Raw genomic sequence first — 17,823 nt, forward strand, 5'->3', positions numbered from 1 at the left:
CGTCGGTGGAGGTGGTGGTAGGAAGAAAGGAAGGTGGGGAAAAGAGCATGTATGTACAGAGGGCGTTTGAGAAGGGAGAGATCTAGAAGCATACGAGCGAAGAGACGAGTGTAGATCCATTTACTTCTTCTTTCCCATCTTTCGGACCGACTCTTCGGACTTGTTGCGAATCTGCCAAGTAAGAGCGTACGTCTTGACGGCATCCTCGTACGACGACAGGATCGGTGCCGAGCCAGGGCCCTTTTCGATGTTCTCGATGAGGTTGCTCACTTCCGAGAAGAAGGGGTCGTCGTTGCCGTAGCGAATCACCTCCTCGTGGTCATCGCCGGGCTTCCTCATGTAGAGGACCGGAGCGTTGTAGGGGTCCACGAGTCGGAGGCTGTATCCATCGGCGTAGACGTCAATCTCGGTCGAGTAGTTGAAGCCGTGGAGGGCGACTGCGTGGGTGAGGGAGCCAACGGCACCCGACTCATACTTCCAGGTGGCGCAGGTGATGCGGGGAATGCGCTCGTCCTCTGGGATCTTCTCTTCGGGCACAGGAATCTTGCGCAAGTGGCCGGCGGGCTCAAAGTGCTCCAGCGAGTGGGCCATGACCGAGTCGAGGTCGACCTCGCCGCCAAAGTAGCGCGAGAGGTCGCAGAAGTGCGTGGCCTGCTCGACGATGGGTCCGCACGACTGCGACTTGTCCCACCAGTCGAGCTTGGCAGTGTGCTCGTAGGCCATGATGTAGCGGGCATTGGTAGACATGACCTTGAGGTTGTTTTCCTCGAGAATCTGCTTCATCTTCTGCACCACCTTGAGGTAGCGGAGCATGTAGCCGACCGAGACGACGTTGCCGGACTTCTTGAGCCGCTCGGCGATGGAGAAGGCCTCGTCCACGGGGCCCGTCGAGACGGGCTTCTCAATGAAGATGCCGACGTCGGGGAAAGCCTCGATAAGGGCCTTTTCCAGGTCGCGTCCCTGCTCCTCGCGGCCACGGAACGCCGGTGGAGATCCGACCCAGATGGCGTGGGGCTTTTGCTCGGGCTTCATGTTCTTGACAAAGTCGGGGAAGGTGGGGTAGACGATCGTGTCCTTGTATGCACTCAGCACAAACGACTCTCGCTTGACCTTGAGCGCGGCATCGGCACGAGCAGCAGAAGGGTCGATGAGGGCGACGACCTTGAGACGGGGTCCAAGCTTGTGCTCGAGACGGCTGTAGGAGAGAGAGCCTCGTGTCTGTCAGCGCTGGCTCAGGACGACAGACAAGAAGCGGCGTATACTCACAAGCTGTGTTACGAGTGGCAGAAAAAGATCAAGGTTTCGGTCAGCGATAAGCGGGGCGCAAAGAATACTGGGTCGGGCGCGCTCACGAATGGTTCCAAGGTCCTTCGTCGGAGCCTAAAAGGAGAGATCGAAAAAGAGATGGGGAAGAAAGGGTAAGAAAGGGGAAAGTGGGAGAGGGAGTGCGGAGAGCGCACAAGAGGCTGGGCGTCAGGAGACCGCATAGAGAATGGAGATGAGAGGACCGAGGGGAAAAACGCACCAAAGTTGATGTTGCCGGCACCGACGATGACAACGTTGAAGTCGGCACCAGGCTTGGGTGGTGTCTGCTTGTCCATGGCCGTGATTGCATGAGGGTCAAAGTCTCCAGGAATATTCTCAGCCCTTGGCGCAGGCGTCGCGTGGAGACGCATGGACTGGAGCCTCGATGGAGTGCTCTTGGCCGCACTGATAGCAAGGCCAGGGCGAAGGGGCGTGGCAAGGCCGGGGCTCGGCGTCACAGTGTGCCGCAGCAGCGAGCCTGCTCCCCGGCGCAGTGGCATCGTGGAGCGCATCGTGTTGGGGCAAGCTTGTGGTGACCAAAGGAGGAGGCCGGTCAAGTGTCGAGAGAGAGAGAGAAGGGGTTCCCTTGATCTTCCTGTACGACTACACGAGAGGAAGCGTGCAAGGATGGGAGGGAAGAAGAGAGAGATTGAGAGATAGAGGAAGAAACAGCGACTGGAGTTTGATCTAAGAACGACAGCGAGATCACTGGCCCACGGCACGTCCGTGCATGATTTGGTTGATCCTTGGTGCGCCAAAGCTGGAGGGGGGACTCGCGTGGTGCGCTACGTCATTTCGCGGCCTGATTCTATTCCTTTTTCTCTCGTTCTCGAGAGTTGAGGCGCGGCGCCCATTTTTGACATGGCGACTAGCAGGTTACGGACGATAGGACGAGTTCAAGCAGGCCTTTTGGGGTAAGAAACTCTTGTCCGATAGGCATTAGAATGAGTGACATGCGGTGCAGATGTCCGATTTGCTGTCAGTTACAGCCCGTGGCCATGCGTCAGACTCCAAAGACGGGGACCGAGGTTGACAGACACCAAAGGCCGTTTCACTTCACGCTCGGGTCCTTTTCTGACCGCTATAGCATCAATTCGGTCCGCCACTCAACACAGACGCCAGACTGATGTCGGAAGAGGCTCTGTTCGCTCAATACAATGGTCGATGTTTTTCTAGTATTACAAGTGCTGAGATTAGATTTTACAATGTGTCATCGGCCACCAGCGACAGCAGCCAGGTCCTTTTGCATCTGCGAGAGGCTCCTATTTCTCGCGTGCATCTCATTGGTCTGCCACGTCGAGTCGGCTGCCTGTGCCTCTGAGGTATCCGCCTCGAGCCGGGGCAGATAGCCGCTGAGAATGAAAGAGCTCTCGCCGACGAGGTGTCTCGTCGAGATGAGAAGCGCCTCGAGCTCGGTAATGATGCCTGCCAGGAGCGCATGCTCGGCAAAGACAAAGAAGTAGGCGTAGTCAATGTCGATTGCCGCCTTGCGCTTGCCCTCGCGCCCTTGCTGCTGCTGCTGCTGCTGCTGCTGGTCGCGTTGTCGCTGCAAGAGACGCCGTGTCGCTGCAGCAATCGTCACGTCCAGGGCGCGGTCGGCGTCGTGGCCCGTGCGTGAGTTGGGCGTCCAGCTTCCACCGGGCGACTTGGAGGGCCTGCTTCGGCTGCGCTGCTGTGGCGGCGTGGACGAGGACTCGACTTGCTCCTTCATCGCTTGCGTCAAGTCTTCGAGGGCCAGGCGGGGGCTTGGCAGAAACTGGGGTAGTGGCGCGCTCGTTCGGAGTGCCTGACCCACGATCCAGAGCGTGAGCAAGACTGCAGAGACGAGATCTCTTCGGAGATCCAGAACATTGAAGACGGCCTCGGTTCGGATGGCCCGCATACCCGTCTCTCTGCACTGGCGGAGCGCCACGAGGAGATCGACAATCGTCTGGAGGCTCTTGAGGATGCAGCTCAGCGTCGGTGTCGCCTTTGGCACGAGGGAGATTTCGCTGCGCATCTCGTCGAGCAGCCTCCTCGAGAGCGACAGACGGGTCTGTGTCTCTTCTTCGAGGTGCTCAAAGCGTGCCGTAGACTCTGGGCTAGGTCGGCCGGCTCTGATCATCTGCCTGGCCAGGCTGAGGTAGAGACTCGCCGACTGGGACGTGATCCTTGCGATGGCCTGGATCAGGTAGACGCGCGCATGCAGAGGCCAAATGAAGGTGTTGACGAGAAAGGCGGCCGCGATGCCAAGAAGGATCTGATAGCCTCTGACAAGGGCCAGCTTAGCGACCGAAGACTGTTCGTCGAGCTCGCCGCCGAGGGGAATGAGGACCACGACACTCTGTGTCAGGGCAAAGACGATGCCGATCGGTTGCGCCTTGTTGGTCGCCACAATAAAGTATGACGCTGGAATTTCGGCCAATGCGAGCAAGAAGGCAAGAGCGTAGCGATTTCCCTGGCCGCTGATGTACCAGGCCACCAAGCCATAAATTGCGCCCGAGATGGTGCCGATGGTGCGAAATAGGCTCATGCGAATCGTCGCACCCGTGCTCGTCTCGAGAACCCAGATGTAGGTGACGATGAGCCAGACGCCGCGCTGGGACTCGTACCACTGCTGGCCAGACGGCAGCCATGCGGGCAAAGAAAGCAGCGCGACGCCGAAGGCTAGCTTGGTGGCATACCGAATGTGCCTGCTGTGGCGGATGCTCCCCATGACCCGAGCAAGTGCAATACGAATCGCCAGCACACGGTGACGATGCGAGAAGGAGACAAATGATTGCGCCATAGCATGCATCGTCCACTTCTCAGTTGCCTTGCCCGCCGGATCTGAAGGCCGGTCGCCCTCCTTCTGATGTACGGCTTGCTCGCTTCGCATGTCGCCCTGCAACGCCCACGGGTGGCTTTCGTCAAAGTGCATATGCGCACGATCATGGCCGTATCTCGTCTCGGTGTCGTCAAAGATGGCGTCGTCGTGCACAAGTGTCTTGCCACGTTGCGCCCTGCCAGACCATTGCGACCACGAGAGGAGCGGCCACCAGACACGGCGTCGCCGCTGAGCGTGCCAGCGGGTCAAGATCCTCTGGCTGTGCTGGAGCATGGCTGCTGCATCGATGGAGATCTCGAGTAGGCCCACCATGAAAAAGGCAATGTCATAAATGTCAGATCGAAACAACGTCTCGGCTTCGACCACATCCAACTCGGCCTCTGCCTCCGCTTCTGCCTTTGCCTCCGCATCAGCACCGATTGTGAACTCTTCTTCGGCGTTGGCCAGTGATGGCTGCTGCTCGTGTCGCGGCCGCCGTCGCATGCTTTTGGCCCTGAGTGTATCCATCGCATTGGCGAGCTCGATCTTGAACGCATCGATGGACGCCTCGAGTCTTTTGCGTTGCGCCAACACGGCTCGAGCCGGCATGTCTGGACCGGCAAGGATGAATGCAGACGACGGGTCGGAGCCCAACTCGGAGGGGTTGAGGACGAAGAGGACAGCCTTGCTGTCCGTAGGATGGATCCGTTTGGGCAGTTGGCTGGCGAGGGTCAGCTCGAGACATGCGCGCACTACTCGCAGGGAGACGCCAATCTGGTGCGTCAGCGAGGTGAGGCAGGGCTGGAACTGGTCGGCAGAAGCGGCATGGACATGCTCTGCGTCGTCGTTGTGGTTGGCCGCTTCGGTCTGTGCTTGCGAATCTCCGTTCTTTTTCCCCTCTCCTTCTTCTCCTTCCTTTTCTCCTCGTGGCACGGGACTGGCATAGCTTGGAGGCCGCCGTTCGCCCCTGGCGCTCAGTCCCATGCCGCAGCTGATCCATCCCCGAGTCCGCGCGATGATGGAGAGCATCGGCCTGAGCTCGACAAGGGGCAACCTCGCAAAGCTGACCTCGAGCATGGCTTGACCGTACGACTCGGTGAGCTTCGACGCTTTGAGTAGCAGCTCACGCCGGAGCTTGATGAGTTCCTCCGAGGCCACGCGCTGGTTCGCCCGAGGGCCCGCAAAGAAGTCAGCGAGGCTCCGGTCCAAGACTGCGTCAATGCTCTCGAGCGTCGAGACGAGGGCGGAGGCAAAGACGTCGTGGGCGGTCCTGGGAACGACAGCGACATTGGCTAGGACGCTGACGCCGGCGGCAAGGAGGGCAGGATAGAACTGATCGCTGAAGATGCCAAAGTCGATGACGCCCGTCGTCGCCGCGGGCGGTACGGTGATGGTCCAGGTGCTGGCGAAGAGGGCGATGCGCACCGAGGCCTTGAGGCGCGGCGTCGAGCTGCTCAGGAGGCCGCCGAGAAAGGCGAGGGCTACCAGAACGCAAGCGCCCACTGCGCGAGAGTAGGAGTTGTCATAGACGGCCACGGTGCCCACGCTCGGCTGCTCCTCATGGCGACGGCCGGTCCAGATGGCGCCCGCGACGGCTAAAAAGGACAGAGCGAGGCCAATCGAGAGACCGACGACACCGAGGAGGACTGTCTCGAGGTGCTCGCCGATGGTGGTGCACGGGTAGAAGAAGAGATGGAGGTAGGCGATGACGAGAAAGGCCTTGGAGCCCAGTGCATTTGAGACGGGCTTGATGAGGACGAGGACGGCGAGGACGAAGTTGGCAAAGTGCGCCGCTGCCGTCTTTCTCAGGAATGCCAGCAGCCACCTTGGCCAGCTGGCTCTGGCCTGTGTGCTCCTGTCATCTCCGCCATCGTCCTTCATCGCAGTTCCATCGAGCACTGAGCGGAACACACATACGTATAGTGGTCAGATCGAGCGTTCAAGAATGGCGCACGAATAAATAAAAAATATAAAAAATAGGACGCACATCGGAGCGGAACTTTGCGGCTGACGTGAATCTATCTCCACCTGAACCCACGCACTAAAGCCACGGCCGTCTTTCGTACCCGGAAAGAGACCGGACGTGACTTTCTTCCTTGTGTGAGACGTTAGCAGCGACAAGTCGTCTTCTCGTCACCCGCTCGTCTGATCTTTGTCAAAAAGAGCCGCCGCAAGACATGCGCGCTTCTTCGACGACCAGAGGAGTCCACAGCAGGATAGCAGCGTCGCTGCGCCCGCTATCGTCCTCGTCGCCATCCTCGTCATGTCTTCGTCCGCCGCCGGCCTCAGCTGCTCCGGTCTGGCCCTCGGGGAGACGAGGCTTCCGCCCGGCTGTCTGCGCTCGAGAGCCGCTGCTCAGAGTGAAGCCCGATCGGATGCACGATTCGCTCCACCACACCTGCCAGTGGGGTGCCACGGCTCCCTTCGGCGCTGGGCCACTCGAGACGGGCATGCGCAGGCTCTCGCTCGACGACAACGACGCAAAGGCGAGGCAGTGGTTTGTCGACGAGACGAGAGCCTTGGGCTGCACAGAGCACATCGTCGACGAGCTCGGTAACACGTTTGCAATCAGACCCGGACGACACAGCGGCCCGCCTACCGCCATGGGCAGTCACCTCGACACCCAGCCCGGGCCTGGTGGTCGGTATGATGGCATGTGAGTTGCATCGGCGGCGGAATGCGTCCCCGTCACAAAAACTATTTGCTTACAGTTGCGTCTCACCTTGCTCTTTAATAATTCAGCCTGGGTGTCCATGCCGGCGTAGAGGCGCTCAGGGTCATGAAGGAGAACAACGTCGAAACACACTACCCCGTATGCGTCGTCAACTGGACAAACGAAGAGGGCGCTCGCTTCCCCTACTCGGTCATGGCTTCCTCCGTCTGGGCTGGCCTGCTGGGCAAGGAAGAGGCGTGGGCGATCAGAGAGGTGCCCAGCCTGGCGACAGATCCCTCGTCGCCAAAGACGGTCAAGCAGGAGCTCAAACGGATCGGCTGGCTGGGTCCGGCAAAGTGCGACTACAGAGAGGTGCCCCTGGGCGCCCATTTTGAGTTGCACATCGGTCAGTACCTGCTTTTCTCCTCCTGCTGCTGTCCACGAACCCCATCACTGACTAGACTCGCCAATGGCTTTGTTTAACACCGGCAGAGCAAGGCCCAGTGCTGGAGCGAGAGGGGAAAAAGATTGGCGTCGTGCTTGGCGGCCAGGCCTACCGGTGGTTCACCCTCGAGATTGGCGGGCAGGAGGCGCACACGGGTGCAACGCCCTATGCGAATCGTGCCGATGCGCTGCAGGCAGCGGCACGGATCATTGTCATGTCCAAGGCCAAGGCTGGCGAGCATCAGGGTCTGTGTTCCACCGGCGTCCTCTCGCTGCAGCCAGGCTCGACCAACACGATTCCGGGAAAAGTCGTCATGTCGCTCGACATCCGACACCAGGATGAGGCAGTGGTGGGAGCAATCGAGGAGGCGATCCGCAACGAGGCAGATGCCATTGCCGAGAGCGAAGGAGGTTGTACTCTGTCGTGGAGGCTCGACTCGGACAGCAAGGCGCCCAAGTTCGACGCTGCATGCATCCAAGCCGTCAAGGACAGCGCCACCGAGGCCGTGGGCCGAGACAAGTGGATGGAGCTGCGGAGCGGGGCCGGCCACGACACCTTTGCAGCGTCGACTCGCTGCCCCGCGACGATGATCTTTGTGCCATCCAAGGGCGGCATCTCTCACAACGAGAAGGAGTATACCAGCAAAGAGGACTGCGCAATAGGGGCTCAGGTCCTCTTGGGTGCTGTGCTTCGGTACGATGCTCATCGAGCGGGCGCTGGTTCTTTTAGCGGGTCTGGCAGACCATCGACAAAGGGCAGTGCAAGGCAGATGCACACTTGGGCCAGCATCGGCAGACGAGCTTTCTCCACCTCGGCCGCGTCTCGACTCCAAGGAAGAGAAGGAACAGGCCAACAAGGACCGTCAGCCAACGGTGGTGACGCTGCTCCGCCAAAGCAGAAGGACACGCGACCGTTTGCAAAGAGGTACCCTCCCGTGCTGAAGCAGCCCGAAGCCAAAGTGTTTGATCAGCCCGCTGTGGCCAATCCGCTGGAGACGGCCGAAGCCCACATCCGCTTTCGGAAGCAGTCGAAGATCGGCCTCGGCATTGCACTCGGCCTTGCTGTCGTCGGTGGCATCGCATACCTGAGCATCGGCGTCGCGCATGCCGAGGAGCTGCCGCTGGTTGGCCGCGAGGCTGAGCAGAGGAAGCTCCTGGAGGCGAAACCCTTCAACGTCAAGGGTCTCGAGCTGGCCCATGAAGAGATGGAGAAGCGCATCAACGAGGCGCAAAAGGGCCAGGGCAACGGAAGCTATGCTGTACTGGCAGTCAAGCGGTCGACAACTATCGCAAAGGCCGTGGCGCTGTGCGTGTGGGACTATCGCAAGACGCTTAACCAAAAGTACGCCGATTCCAAAGAAGAGCAGGAGGCGTTGAGGCAGTGCCACCTCCGATCCGCCCACCGTGTTCTCAAGGCGCTACAGGAAAATGGCGGGCTGTACATCAAGTTGGGCCAGCACATTTCCAGTGTCATCCTGCTTCCAGAAGAGTGGACCAACACGATGAAGCCTCTGCAGGACCAGAACACGCCGACGCCACTGCCTGAGCTTGAAGCCATGTTCCGGTCGGAGACGGGCTGGACGTTCGCAGAAGCGTTCAGCGAGATTGACGCCAAGCCCATCGGCGTGGCGAGCTTAGCGCAGGTGCACCGAGCCATCGATCGAAAGACGGGCCAGGCACTCGCTGTCAAGCTCATGCATCCAGAGGTGGAGCGATTTAGCCACGTCGATATGCAGACGGTCAACGTGCTCGTCAAGTGGGTCAAGAAAGTGTTCCCACAATTTGAATTCACTTGGCTCGCCGAAGAGATGAATGACAACATGCCGCTGGAGATGGACTTCCGACACGAGGCGCAGAATGCACAGAGGGCCGACAAGGACTTTGCCCACTACCGTAAGACCTCCGTCTACATTCCCAAGGTGCCCTGGGTCTTCAAGCGAGCCATGGCCATGGAATTCATCGACGGGCGCCGGCCAGACGACCTGGCATACCTTGCCGAGCACGACATTGACCGCAACCGCGTGAGCCAGGAGTTGAGCCGTGTCTTTGCTCAGATGCTCTATCTGCACGGCTTCTTCCATGCGGACCCGCACGGCGGCAACGTCTTGATCCGACCATCGAAGGACCACAAGGGCAGTCGGTCGCCTTACAACTTCGAAGTCGTCCTTCTCGACCACGGCCTCTACTTTGACATTGACCAGGAGCTTCGGACAAACTATGCGCGGTTCTGGCTGTCGCTCATGTCGAGATCGACGCCGAAAGTGTCGGCAGAGAGGCGCAAGTACGCCAAGCTGGTCGCCAACATCGATGATGACCTCTACCCGATCCTCGAGAGCGCTATTACTGGAAGGTCCGGCCTCGAGGGAAGCGACCCAGCGAACCCGAATGGCGTGCAGGGAAAAGCGAGGGCGAGCAGCATCCTCGACATGGAGACGGGCTCGGAGATGTCAGACGATGAGCAAAATCACATTCGAAAGACGGTCATGGAGAAGGAGGGTCTCTTTCTCTCGATTCTCGACCTGCTGAGGCGGGTTCCGAGACGCATGTTGATGGTGCTCAAGCTCAACGATCTTTCGAGATCGCTCGATGCCAGTCTGCACACCACCCACGGCCCTACGCGGCCATTCATCATCCTCGCTCGATACTGCGCCTTGGCCGTGTGGAACGACGACCAACAGCGCCTGTCTCGACGATGGAAGGATGCGAGATGGACCGAGACATTCAGCGTCCTGGGCGACTATGTTGCCTCTTTCTACCGCTACCTCTGGTTCTACCGCGGCCTTTCCTTCTTTGAGGCGGTCAGTGACGTACGGGCGCGTGCTCGAAAGATCTTTAGCTTTAGCCGCGCCTTTGCGGGTGCAATGAGCCTCGCCGAGGCGAGGAGGGCAAGCTCAGGTCTTGGTGAGCAGGCGGTGAGGAAGATGAAAGAAGACGAGGACCAGAGGAGGGCTCGAGAGGAAGTGGAGCGAGATGAGCAGGAGTGATTGATCCCCCTTTAATGCGCCATGGCACAAACATACACACCCACTCTTGCCCGCTAATCTTCATCACTCAAATGATACAATATAGATTTCCCACAGAGGATATGTTTTTTTTTTTTGCTTGGCCCTTGCTCGTCCCGCTTGGCCTCAGGCGGCTGTCGTTGTCGGAGTAGGGCTGTCGAGATGCATCTCATCAACGAGGTTGCTGAGCTTTGTCGATTGCCAGCTTTCGCCTTCGACTTGCGTGAGGGAAGACGCCTTGTTGCCGCCAGCGAGCGGTGGGGCCGGGACCAAGTCTCCCAAGAAGCTCCCGTCGCCTAAAGTGTCTTCTGCTAGTCTTCCTCCAACCTGGATTTCCTCCCGCCCCTTGCTGACTTCGCTGCTCCGCGCTGCCTCGTTTTCCTCTTGCAATGCCGCCTTGTCGCCCGTCAATCTTCCTGCACCATACTCATTCCTCTGGATAGCTTGGTTCCCGTCGCCACGAAAGACAGTCTCGACTTCGATCGTGTCGGCGGATCGCTTGATCCACGTCGCCTGCGTCCTCTTTGGATCCGAGCGGAGCGGCTCTGGCAGCTCGTCGACTGTGCTTCTCTCGACCGTGATGGGCGCGGTCGAGTACGAGATCGTTGTCGTCTGCGTGTACACAATGCCTGTTCATCCCCACACGCCCATGCCAAGTCAGCTGTGTGAGAAAACGAAAGAAGCGAGGGGGCCCTACTGACCATCTTCATCTGGGTATGCTGGCTCCGACGAGACCTCGAGTGAGCGGTGCGGCGCGCCGCTCGATCCTTCGACGGCGGCGGCGAGATTGGGCATTCCGCGCGACAGGATCCGGTTCCCCGCGCCGATGACGCCTGCATCTGGCCCCTGCTCTCCGACCAGCGGTGATGAATGCGACATCTTCTTGCGTTTGTCGCAACGCTCTCGAGAGTCGCACCAACGATCACTAGAAGCTGCTTACTTGCTTTCGAGCTAGCTGGCTGGCTTCTCGTGGGATCAGGAAGGGAAGGGGAAGGGACGAGATTGTGCATTCGTTAACTTTTGCATAAATTGGCTCGCACGCACCAACCTCCACAGCCGCTTACGGAAAAGCGAGCAAGAGATCTAAAAGCGCGCAAGAGATCTAAAAGCGCGCACAGAGGTGTAGGCACTCGACTGCGCTTCGAATAGCAGCAGCAAAAGGGTCGACTGAGCTGGGCTGACAGGGGGCTGACTTCGGGCCCCATCGCCTCTCCTCTCTCAGGTAGAGGGCGCCCCTTTTCTGCGGTTCCTTGCTTTAGTTAGGCGCGGATGGAAGTTACGTTTCTAGCGGACACCGCACAGCCTGCGCTGGAGCTATGATGGATGAATTGGGTAATGATGCTTATTGTTATCTACTTCTTTTGAGATCAGACTATGCTTGTTGTTGTATCTATGAATGATCCTCGAGCCACCTCCCCACGACTTCGAAGCTGGCAATCATAATGCCACACGCCGGTGCCACCTTGGCTGCCCTCGGGCTCATGCCCTGGAACAGGCCCATGAATCCTCCCTCGTTTTGGACGATGTTTCTCGCCATTGACAACACGCTGCGCCCGTTTGCCGTGTTACTGCCACCCCCTTGCTCGGCCTGAAGCCTCGTCTTGATGAGATCAAATGGCTGCGTAAAGACGGCAGCGACAATGCCAGACGTGGCCCCACTGACAAAGGCTGTTGCAAATTCCTGGCTCTTTGTTCGAGCCCCCATCGCGTCGTCGTTTCGCTCGCCCAAGCCGCTGCCGGTCAGGACACGCTTCATGCTTTCGTAGCCCGCAAAGTAGATGGCACTGAAGGGAACGTCGCGGTACAGCGTCGGGACCAAGCCTCGAAACATGACGGTGGGCCCTTCTCGAGATACCTGGCGGCCCAAGTCCCGAAAGACGTTGCTGAGTCCTCTCTCCACGCCATTGCTGGCTCCCGACGTCGTCGCCTGCAGCCGGGTACGCAGCAGCTCGAGGGGCGTGACTAGCGTTGCGCTGATGCTCCTCGCAATAGCACCTGCAGCAAGAGAGGCCCCCAGTGTATGCGGTGTGACATTGGACAGCGACACTTGACCAGACGAGTGGACTTCTGGCCCGAGCTCCAAGAAGTAAAGGCGAAAGTGATCGTAGCACGTCATGTAAGTCACTTGCGACGGCACCGTCATCACCAGCGTTGGACTGAGCCCCCTCCAAAGGCCCTTGATGCCCTCCTGCCGGCCAATTTTGATCGCCCCGTCCCACAAGCCGCCCAGTCGACCCTCGGATGCCACAGCTCGCAGCTCCCGCGCAGCCACTTCTCGATCGGGAAAGGCGCATGCCGTGGCAGACATGTTGCTGGCTGACACAAAGACGTTGGGCATCACCCTCGGGCGCATGTCGGTGGCATGGTGCACCGCCGGGGTCGCCCGTGGTATCCGCGGCTTCAGGTGCGGCGACGTACTGGCTCGTGTCTGCGCATCCATACGCGGGTCGTAGCGGCACAGCTTGCCTGCTTCGTCAAAGGTCGGGGCCTGTATTGTTGGTTGGCAGCAAGTTACGCTCCCTGCGCGAGTCGGGGGCTGGAAGAGCGGATCAAGTGCCCGCTGCGTCTGCAATCTCGTCTTGATGACGTCGAACGGAGTCACTGTCGAATTGAAATTGTCAATGCCATGCCCCATGCAACGATCCAAACCAGAAGCTGCCACACTTACTTGTGAGTGAGGTGACCATGGCGCCAGAGACGGCAGCGATAGCCTTGTTGCGCTTCGACACGGACCGTGTCTTTCTCGACGACGGCCCGGCCTCGTTCTCCACTTCCATATCCATTGCGGCAAACACCGCTGACCCTGATGGCGACGCCATCTCCGTTGTCTCTTGTCCTTACAAGAGGTCGCGAACAGATGAATGAGCGGTGCAGGAGAGCCACACGTTTTCGTCCTACACAGGCGCAGCAAATATCGAGAATCGGTGGTCGTTGGCGGAGGTGGCGGCGCGAAGCTTACCAGATCCAAAAAGAAACGGACTCGACCCAAAAAGAAATGTAAAAAAAATAGAAATGCAGGCACTCATCATCAGATAAGTCACGTGAAGTGTCATTACTTGTCATTTTCGTCATTGGTGCTTGACGGAACGCTCTGCTACCTCTCAAGAATTGACTCGCGGAGCTCCTTTGCCTACCCTGCTCAGTAACACGCTACGACTGTATGGCTACTCAATCTAGCCCAATCCCTGTTGACGCTATCCCGATCTACCGGCGGCAGGTGGCAGACCTGCTTCAGAAGTCCAATTAATGCCACCTCCCATTACTACTACTAAGAGAGGCCGGATTAAAGTGTACATGAGGCTGTTTCTACATTTTGTAAAAGAACGCATTGGATATACGCTAAGGGGAGAAAGCTTGGTGGCCTGTGGGTTCGTGCGCGCCTCCCTTCGTCTCTCCCTCGTTCTTTGCTCTCTGCCGATCAACTTTGGGTGGACGACTGACAACTGTCTGCGTAGAGGAGCAATACGGGCGACGCCAAACGAAGCCAGACGGGACGCCGGACAGGCGTGCGAGGCTCTTTTCAATCGCCGATAGCGCTTCCTCGTGGAGGCAGACCAGCACAGTGCAGCGCGCAACATTCAGCCGCGCTCCGCGAAAACTACCACGACGAAGGACGATTCAGCAACAATGAGCCAGCAGACGACAACAACGAGCCAGAGCGCCCAGGTGGCGGCGCAGCAGGCCTCGTTCAAGGTTGGCGAGATGTATCAGGTTGTCGATGTCGTTGGCGAGGGCGCATATGGCGTCGTCTGGTGAGTCGTTGCCTCCCTCTCTTTCGGCGGGCAATTGAGTCTTCGAGGCGCTGACAGGGTGCGATGCTCAGCTCGGCCATTCATGTGCCAACACAGTCGAGGGTGGCAATCAAGCGCATCACGCCCTTTGATCACTCGATGTTCTGCCTGCGAACTCTCCGAGAGATCAAGCTCCTTCGCCATTTTAATCACGAGAACATCATCAGCATTCTCGATATCATCAAGCCAGACAGCTATGAGTCGTTCAGCGAGGTCTATCTCATCCAAGTAGGTTCAAATTTTGCTCTTGGGGTCACTTGCTAAGGCGAACGCTGATGATCCGGGACATCTGCAGGAGCTCATGGAGACGGACATGCACAGAGTCATTCGCACCCAGGAGCTCTCCGATGACCATTGCCAGTACTTTATCTACCAGACGCTCCGAGGGCTCAAGGCGCTTCATTCGGCGCAGGTTCTCCACCGCGACCTCAAGCCGTCGAACCTCCTTCTCAATGCCAACTGCGACTTGAAGATCTGCGACTTTGGCCTGGCGAGGAGCGCCAACCAACCCGAGGCAGAGGGGACCGGCTTCATGACCGAATACGTCGCTACGAGGTGGTACCGAGCCCCGGAAATCATGCTGACGTGAGTGTCTGGTGATGGGCTTGACATCACGAAGAGAGAGAGCGCGGTCCCGCTGACAGTCTGACTGCAGGTTCAAGGAGTACACCAAGGCCATCGACGTGTGGTCCGTTGGGTGCATTTTGGCTGAGATGCTGTCCGGCAGACCGTTGTTCCCCGGCCGCGACTGTGAGTGCGCCTCGTCGTGCTGGCTTATTTTAGGCTTGAGACGCTGACAATGCGCGGCAGACCACCACCAACTCTCGCTGACCCTTGAGATTCTGGGCACGCCTTCGCTCGACGACTTCTACGCAATTTCGTCGACCCGGTCGCGAGACTACATCAGAGCGCTGCCCTTCCGCAAACGGCGCAACTTTTCGCAAATGTTCCCCAATGCCAACCCGCTGGCCGTGGACCTCATGGAGCGTTGCTTGACCTTTAGCCCTCGAAAACGCATCACCGTCGAAGAAGCTCTCGCCCATCCTTACCTCGAACCCTACCACGACCCCGAAGACGAGCCGACGGCATCTCCTCTCGACCCTTCATTCTTCTCATTTGACTACTCAAAGGAGCAACTCTCGCGCGCTCAACTCAAGCAACTCATCTTCCAAGAGGTCGCTCGCTAGACATTGAACAAACGCACATGATTACCCATGGCCCAAACTTTCCTCTAGTCACTCTTCTCGTTTCCATACTCTCCGTACCCATTCAAGGTGGTGTCATTATCGTCGATGGTGGAGGAGCAGCTCCTCTTGCTCCCACACACTGTGACTGTGTCAATGCATCTAGACTTTAGCTGTTGCGCCTTAGCCTATGGACGCTGCTATTCTTGCGTTTATGACCGGCTGAATTCTTCCCGGACTCGCTGGAAAGAAAACTCTGCTGTTTGAATCAAGGGCGGCAAAAGCATTGTTCAAAAGCCTGTTTTCTGGGTTGTTCACAGGGACCCTGGAGCTCAGGCGAGACGTTGGAGAAAGTGAGCCGTCGAACACACCTTCAGGCACGTAGCTATGGAACGGGCAGGTGCAACCGACTGTTTTACTGTCCTACCACCAAGCCAATTGTGCTCCATGGTGAGATCTTCATTCCTGAAGGATGAAGGCTAAGATCTCAGGTCCGTCCTTGTCCGCGGAGGGGGACTTATTATCTCGCTCACCCCCTGACCTGACGGTGTATGGTGACCGGCGCGCAAAAAATAAAAAAGGAAAAACACGTGCGCGACATTGGCGCTGAGCTTGGGTTGGGCACGACGGAAACTTCTTTGCCCTTTGTTGCCAACGAAGAGGAGCCTTCTGTTGGCCCACTTCACCATAACAGCAGCAAAAGCAACGATAAAAGACGATGAAGCGAGCACTTTCGGGAGGGGTTGGGTCGGCAGCAGCGACCCTCGCGGCGAGCGGGAGCCACGGAGCTCGATGTACAGTCGGGCGAGGGCCGTCGCATCTTTTGTCGGCGACTTCCTGTCGAGGCTCGTGTCGGACGATGGCTCTCCAACAAAGGGGTATTGCGACGTCTTCGATTGCCTCATATCCCTCACCGTCAATGTCTCGTCAGGCGCCATTGGAGCCGCAGACGCACCTGAACAGCAAAGTCTCGTCGCCAGAGGACAAGCTTCCTCCTCCGAATCCGCCCCCTCGGAGGACTTCTTCAAAAGCGAGAATACAGCCCCAGCCTGCTTCTACAGCGGCCCAGACAAGTGGAGCTAGAATAGCGTGCGGAGGCAAAGAGAAGGCGCCGACGACAGAGACAGCGCCGGCTGCAAGGGAAGAGCAGCAGGTGTCGGAAGTAGCTGCCAAGGAAAATGCGCCGACGCCAACATCAAGTCGAGCAGGCCCACCCGCAGCGCTGCAGAGGTTTTCGTCGAAGCAGGCGAGCGAAGTGCCGCAGGAGTCCAAGCAGGAGGTTCCGGGGGGTCCCCCAAAGCCGACGTTAAAGGAAAGGGCCATGAAGCTGTACGAGACGGCAAAGTACCTCTTCAAGTTCTACTTGGAGGGCATCAAGCAAATCTGGAGGGACCGAGAAATGGTCTCGAAGCTCCGTGCGAGGGTTAAGGAGAGGGAGGAAAAGGGTCTTGGAGGGATACGGTGGGTCGAATCGCAAATGATGTGAGTAGTGCTGCCTCTTTTCGCCCTCGTCTGGTCTTTGGACTAATTATGGGCAAAGTCAAACACATCGCGCCAACATGCGAAAGCTGCCACTCTTTGTGGCCATACTCCTCATCCTCGAGGAGATCCTCCCGCTTGTTGTCATCTATGCACCCTCGTTGCTGCCATCGACGTGCGTCTTGCCGTCGCAGCTCGCCAAGATGCGGTCCGAGGAGGAGCGGAGGCGGGCAAATGCTGTCAAGGCGCTGGCCAGCGATGAACAAGTCCGCAAGGTCGTCGATGCGACGATGAAGAGCGACACAAAAGTGCAGCCGCCTTCTGAGCAAGAGGGACAAGCAGTCGTGCCGCCCACGACTCTGGCTTCGCTAAACCGAAACACTCTCGCTTCGGTTGCCGAGTGAGTCTGTGCGGATCCTCTTGTCTCTGAATCCTTTCACTGACTCCTTTCTACAGTCTCTTTGCGCTGAATCACTGGGGTCGGCCGAAGTCGCTCATCATCTCCTCAATCGAGAAGCATATGGCGTATCTGCGCAAGGACGACGTCATGCTACTCTCAGCCCTCGAGAGCCGAGGACAAGAGACGTTTGCCTCGTCGGTGGACGAGGAGACGTCCTGGACCAAGCTTCGCGACTCGGACTGGCTCTGGAAGGCGTGCTCGAAGCGCGGACTGAGGTCGTCTGAGGCAAGCAGTGCGACGATGGAGTCGAATCTCATCACTTGGCTGCAAGTGGGCCGCACCGAGCCACCATCAGATCTTGGGCTTGCGCTGCTCCCGCTCGCGCTGTACGATGGCACGGTGGAGGAGCTCGTCAAGCTCGAAGGCGAGTTCAGCGAAGAGCACAAGAAGGGCCTGAGGCAGCGGACCGCAGAGGTCGTCGAGAGCGTCGTTGAGGAGGAGAGGAGGAGGATGAGCGAGCCGGCGGGAGAGAAGACGACGACGACTGAGGCAAGCGAGGGCAAGGACCTAGACAAGAAGGCGTAGTCTAGACAATGGGCCGCCACTCTTCTCCCGCTTTACTTCCGTAGATGGACTGTGTACTCCTTACCACATCACAACTCTTTAATCGCACTGTGGCATAGACAAGCTTCACAAGAATTGTCAATCTGTCTTTCCTAATGATTGCTACTCTCCGAATGCTAAGCACGCGCAATGAGACTATGCGGGCGCAAAGACGCA

General features: G+C 58.4%; 7 protein-coding genes across 7 annotated transcripts; 4 read left to right on the forward strand and 3 right to left on the reverse strand.

Annotated features, from left to right (window-relative positions):
• Positions 1–4: 4 nt before the first annotated feature.
• On the reverse strand, positions 5–1,945 carry FA10DRAFT_264912 (hypothetical protein). Its single transcript, XM_025520837.1, has 4 exons — positions 1,526–1,945; positions 1,353–1,380; positions 1,327–1,329; positions 5–1,195 (listed from the first exon to the last, which is right to left on the reverse strand). The coding sequence occupies exons 1-4, from the start codon at positions 1,803–1,805 to the stop codon at positions 121–123; spliced, it is 1,386 nt and encodes a 461-aa protein (XP_025381573.1). The 5' UTR covers positions 1,806–1,945; the 3' UTR covers positions 5–120.
• Positions 1,946–2,464: 519 nt separating this feature from the next.
• Positions 2,465–6,027, reverse strand: FA10DRAFT_264914 (hypothetical protein). The gene has a single exon (XM_025520838.1). The coding sequence runs from the start codon at positions 5,969–5,971 to the stop codon at positions 2,516–2,518; it is 3,456 nt and encodes a 1,151-aa protein (XP_025381574.1). The 5' UTR covers positions 5,972–6,027; the 3' UTR covers positions 2,465–2,515.
• A 129-nt stretch (positions 6,028–6,156) lies between these two features.
• On the forward strand, positions 6,157–10,272 carry FA10DRAFT_264915 (amidase). Its single transcript, XM_025520839.1, has 3 exons — positions 6,157–6,746; positions 6,833–7,149; positions 7,236–10,272. Exons 1-3 carry the CDS (start codon positions 6,466–6,468, stop codon positions 10,169–10,171), a joined length of 3,534 nt encoding a protein of 1,177 aa, XP_025381575.1. The 5' UTR covers positions 6,157–6,465; the 3' UTR covers positions 10,172–10,272.
• Positions 10,269–11,172, forward strand: FA10DRAFT_264916 (hypothetical protein; the record flags this gene model as incomplete). The annotated part of the gene is made up of 2 exons (XM_025520840.1): positions 10,269–10,820; positions 10,923–11,172. Coding segments are annotated over 2 exons (774 nt in total), but the record flags the coding sequence as incomplete, so codon positions are not given.
• Positions 11,173–11,498: 326 nt separating this feature from the next.
• On the reverse strand, positions 11,499–13,159 carry FA10DRAFT_264917 (mitochondrial carrier). Its single transcript, XM_025520841.1, has 2 exons — positions 12,858–13,159; positions 11,499–12,790 (listed from the first exon to the last, which is right to left on the reverse strand). The coding sequence occupies exons 1-2, from the start codon at positions 12,970–12,972 to the stop codon at positions 11,580–11,582; spliced, it is 1,326 nt and encodes a 441-aa protein (XP_025381577.1). The 5' UTR covers positions 12,973–13,159; the 3' UTR covers positions 11,499–11,579.
• A 370-nt stretch (positions 13,160–13,529) lies between these two features.
• Positions 13,530–15,360, forward strand: FA10DRAFT_264918 (putative MAP kinase Kpp2). Its single transcript, XM_025520842.1, has 5 exons — positions 13,530–13,941; positions 14,013–14,208; positions 14,276–14,565; positions 14,636–14,730; positions 14,791–15,360. The coding sequence occupies exons 1-5, from the start codon at positions 13,817–13,819 to the stop codon at positions 15,165–15,167; spliced, it is 1,083 nt and encodes a 360-aa protein (XP_025381578.1). The 5' UTR covers positions 13,530–13,816; the 3' UTR covers positions 15,168–15,360.
• A 453-nt stretch (positions 15,361–15,813) lies between these two features.
• FA10DRAFT_264919 (hypothetical protein) lies at positions 15,814–17,822 on the forward strand. Its single transcript, XM_025520843.1, has 3 exons — positions 15,814–16,646; positions 16,705–17,043; positions 17,100–17,822. The coding sequence occupies exons 1-3, from the start codon at positions 16,024–16,026 to the stop codon at positions 17,626–17,628; spliced, it is 1,491 nt and encodes a 496-aa protein (XP_025381579.1). The 5' UTR covers positions 15,814–16,023; the 3' UTR covers positions 17,629–17,822.
• Position 17,823: the final 1 nt, after the last annotated feature.

This window comes from Acaromyces ingoldii (genome assembly GCF_003144295.1).
Source record: "Acaromyces ingoldii strain MCA 4198 unplaced genomic scaffold FA10scaffold_1, whole genome shotgun sequence".
Lineage (NCBI taxonomy): Eukaryota > Fungi > Basidiomycota > Exobasidiomycetes > Exobasidiales > Cryptobasidiaceae > Acaromyces > Acaromyces ingoldii.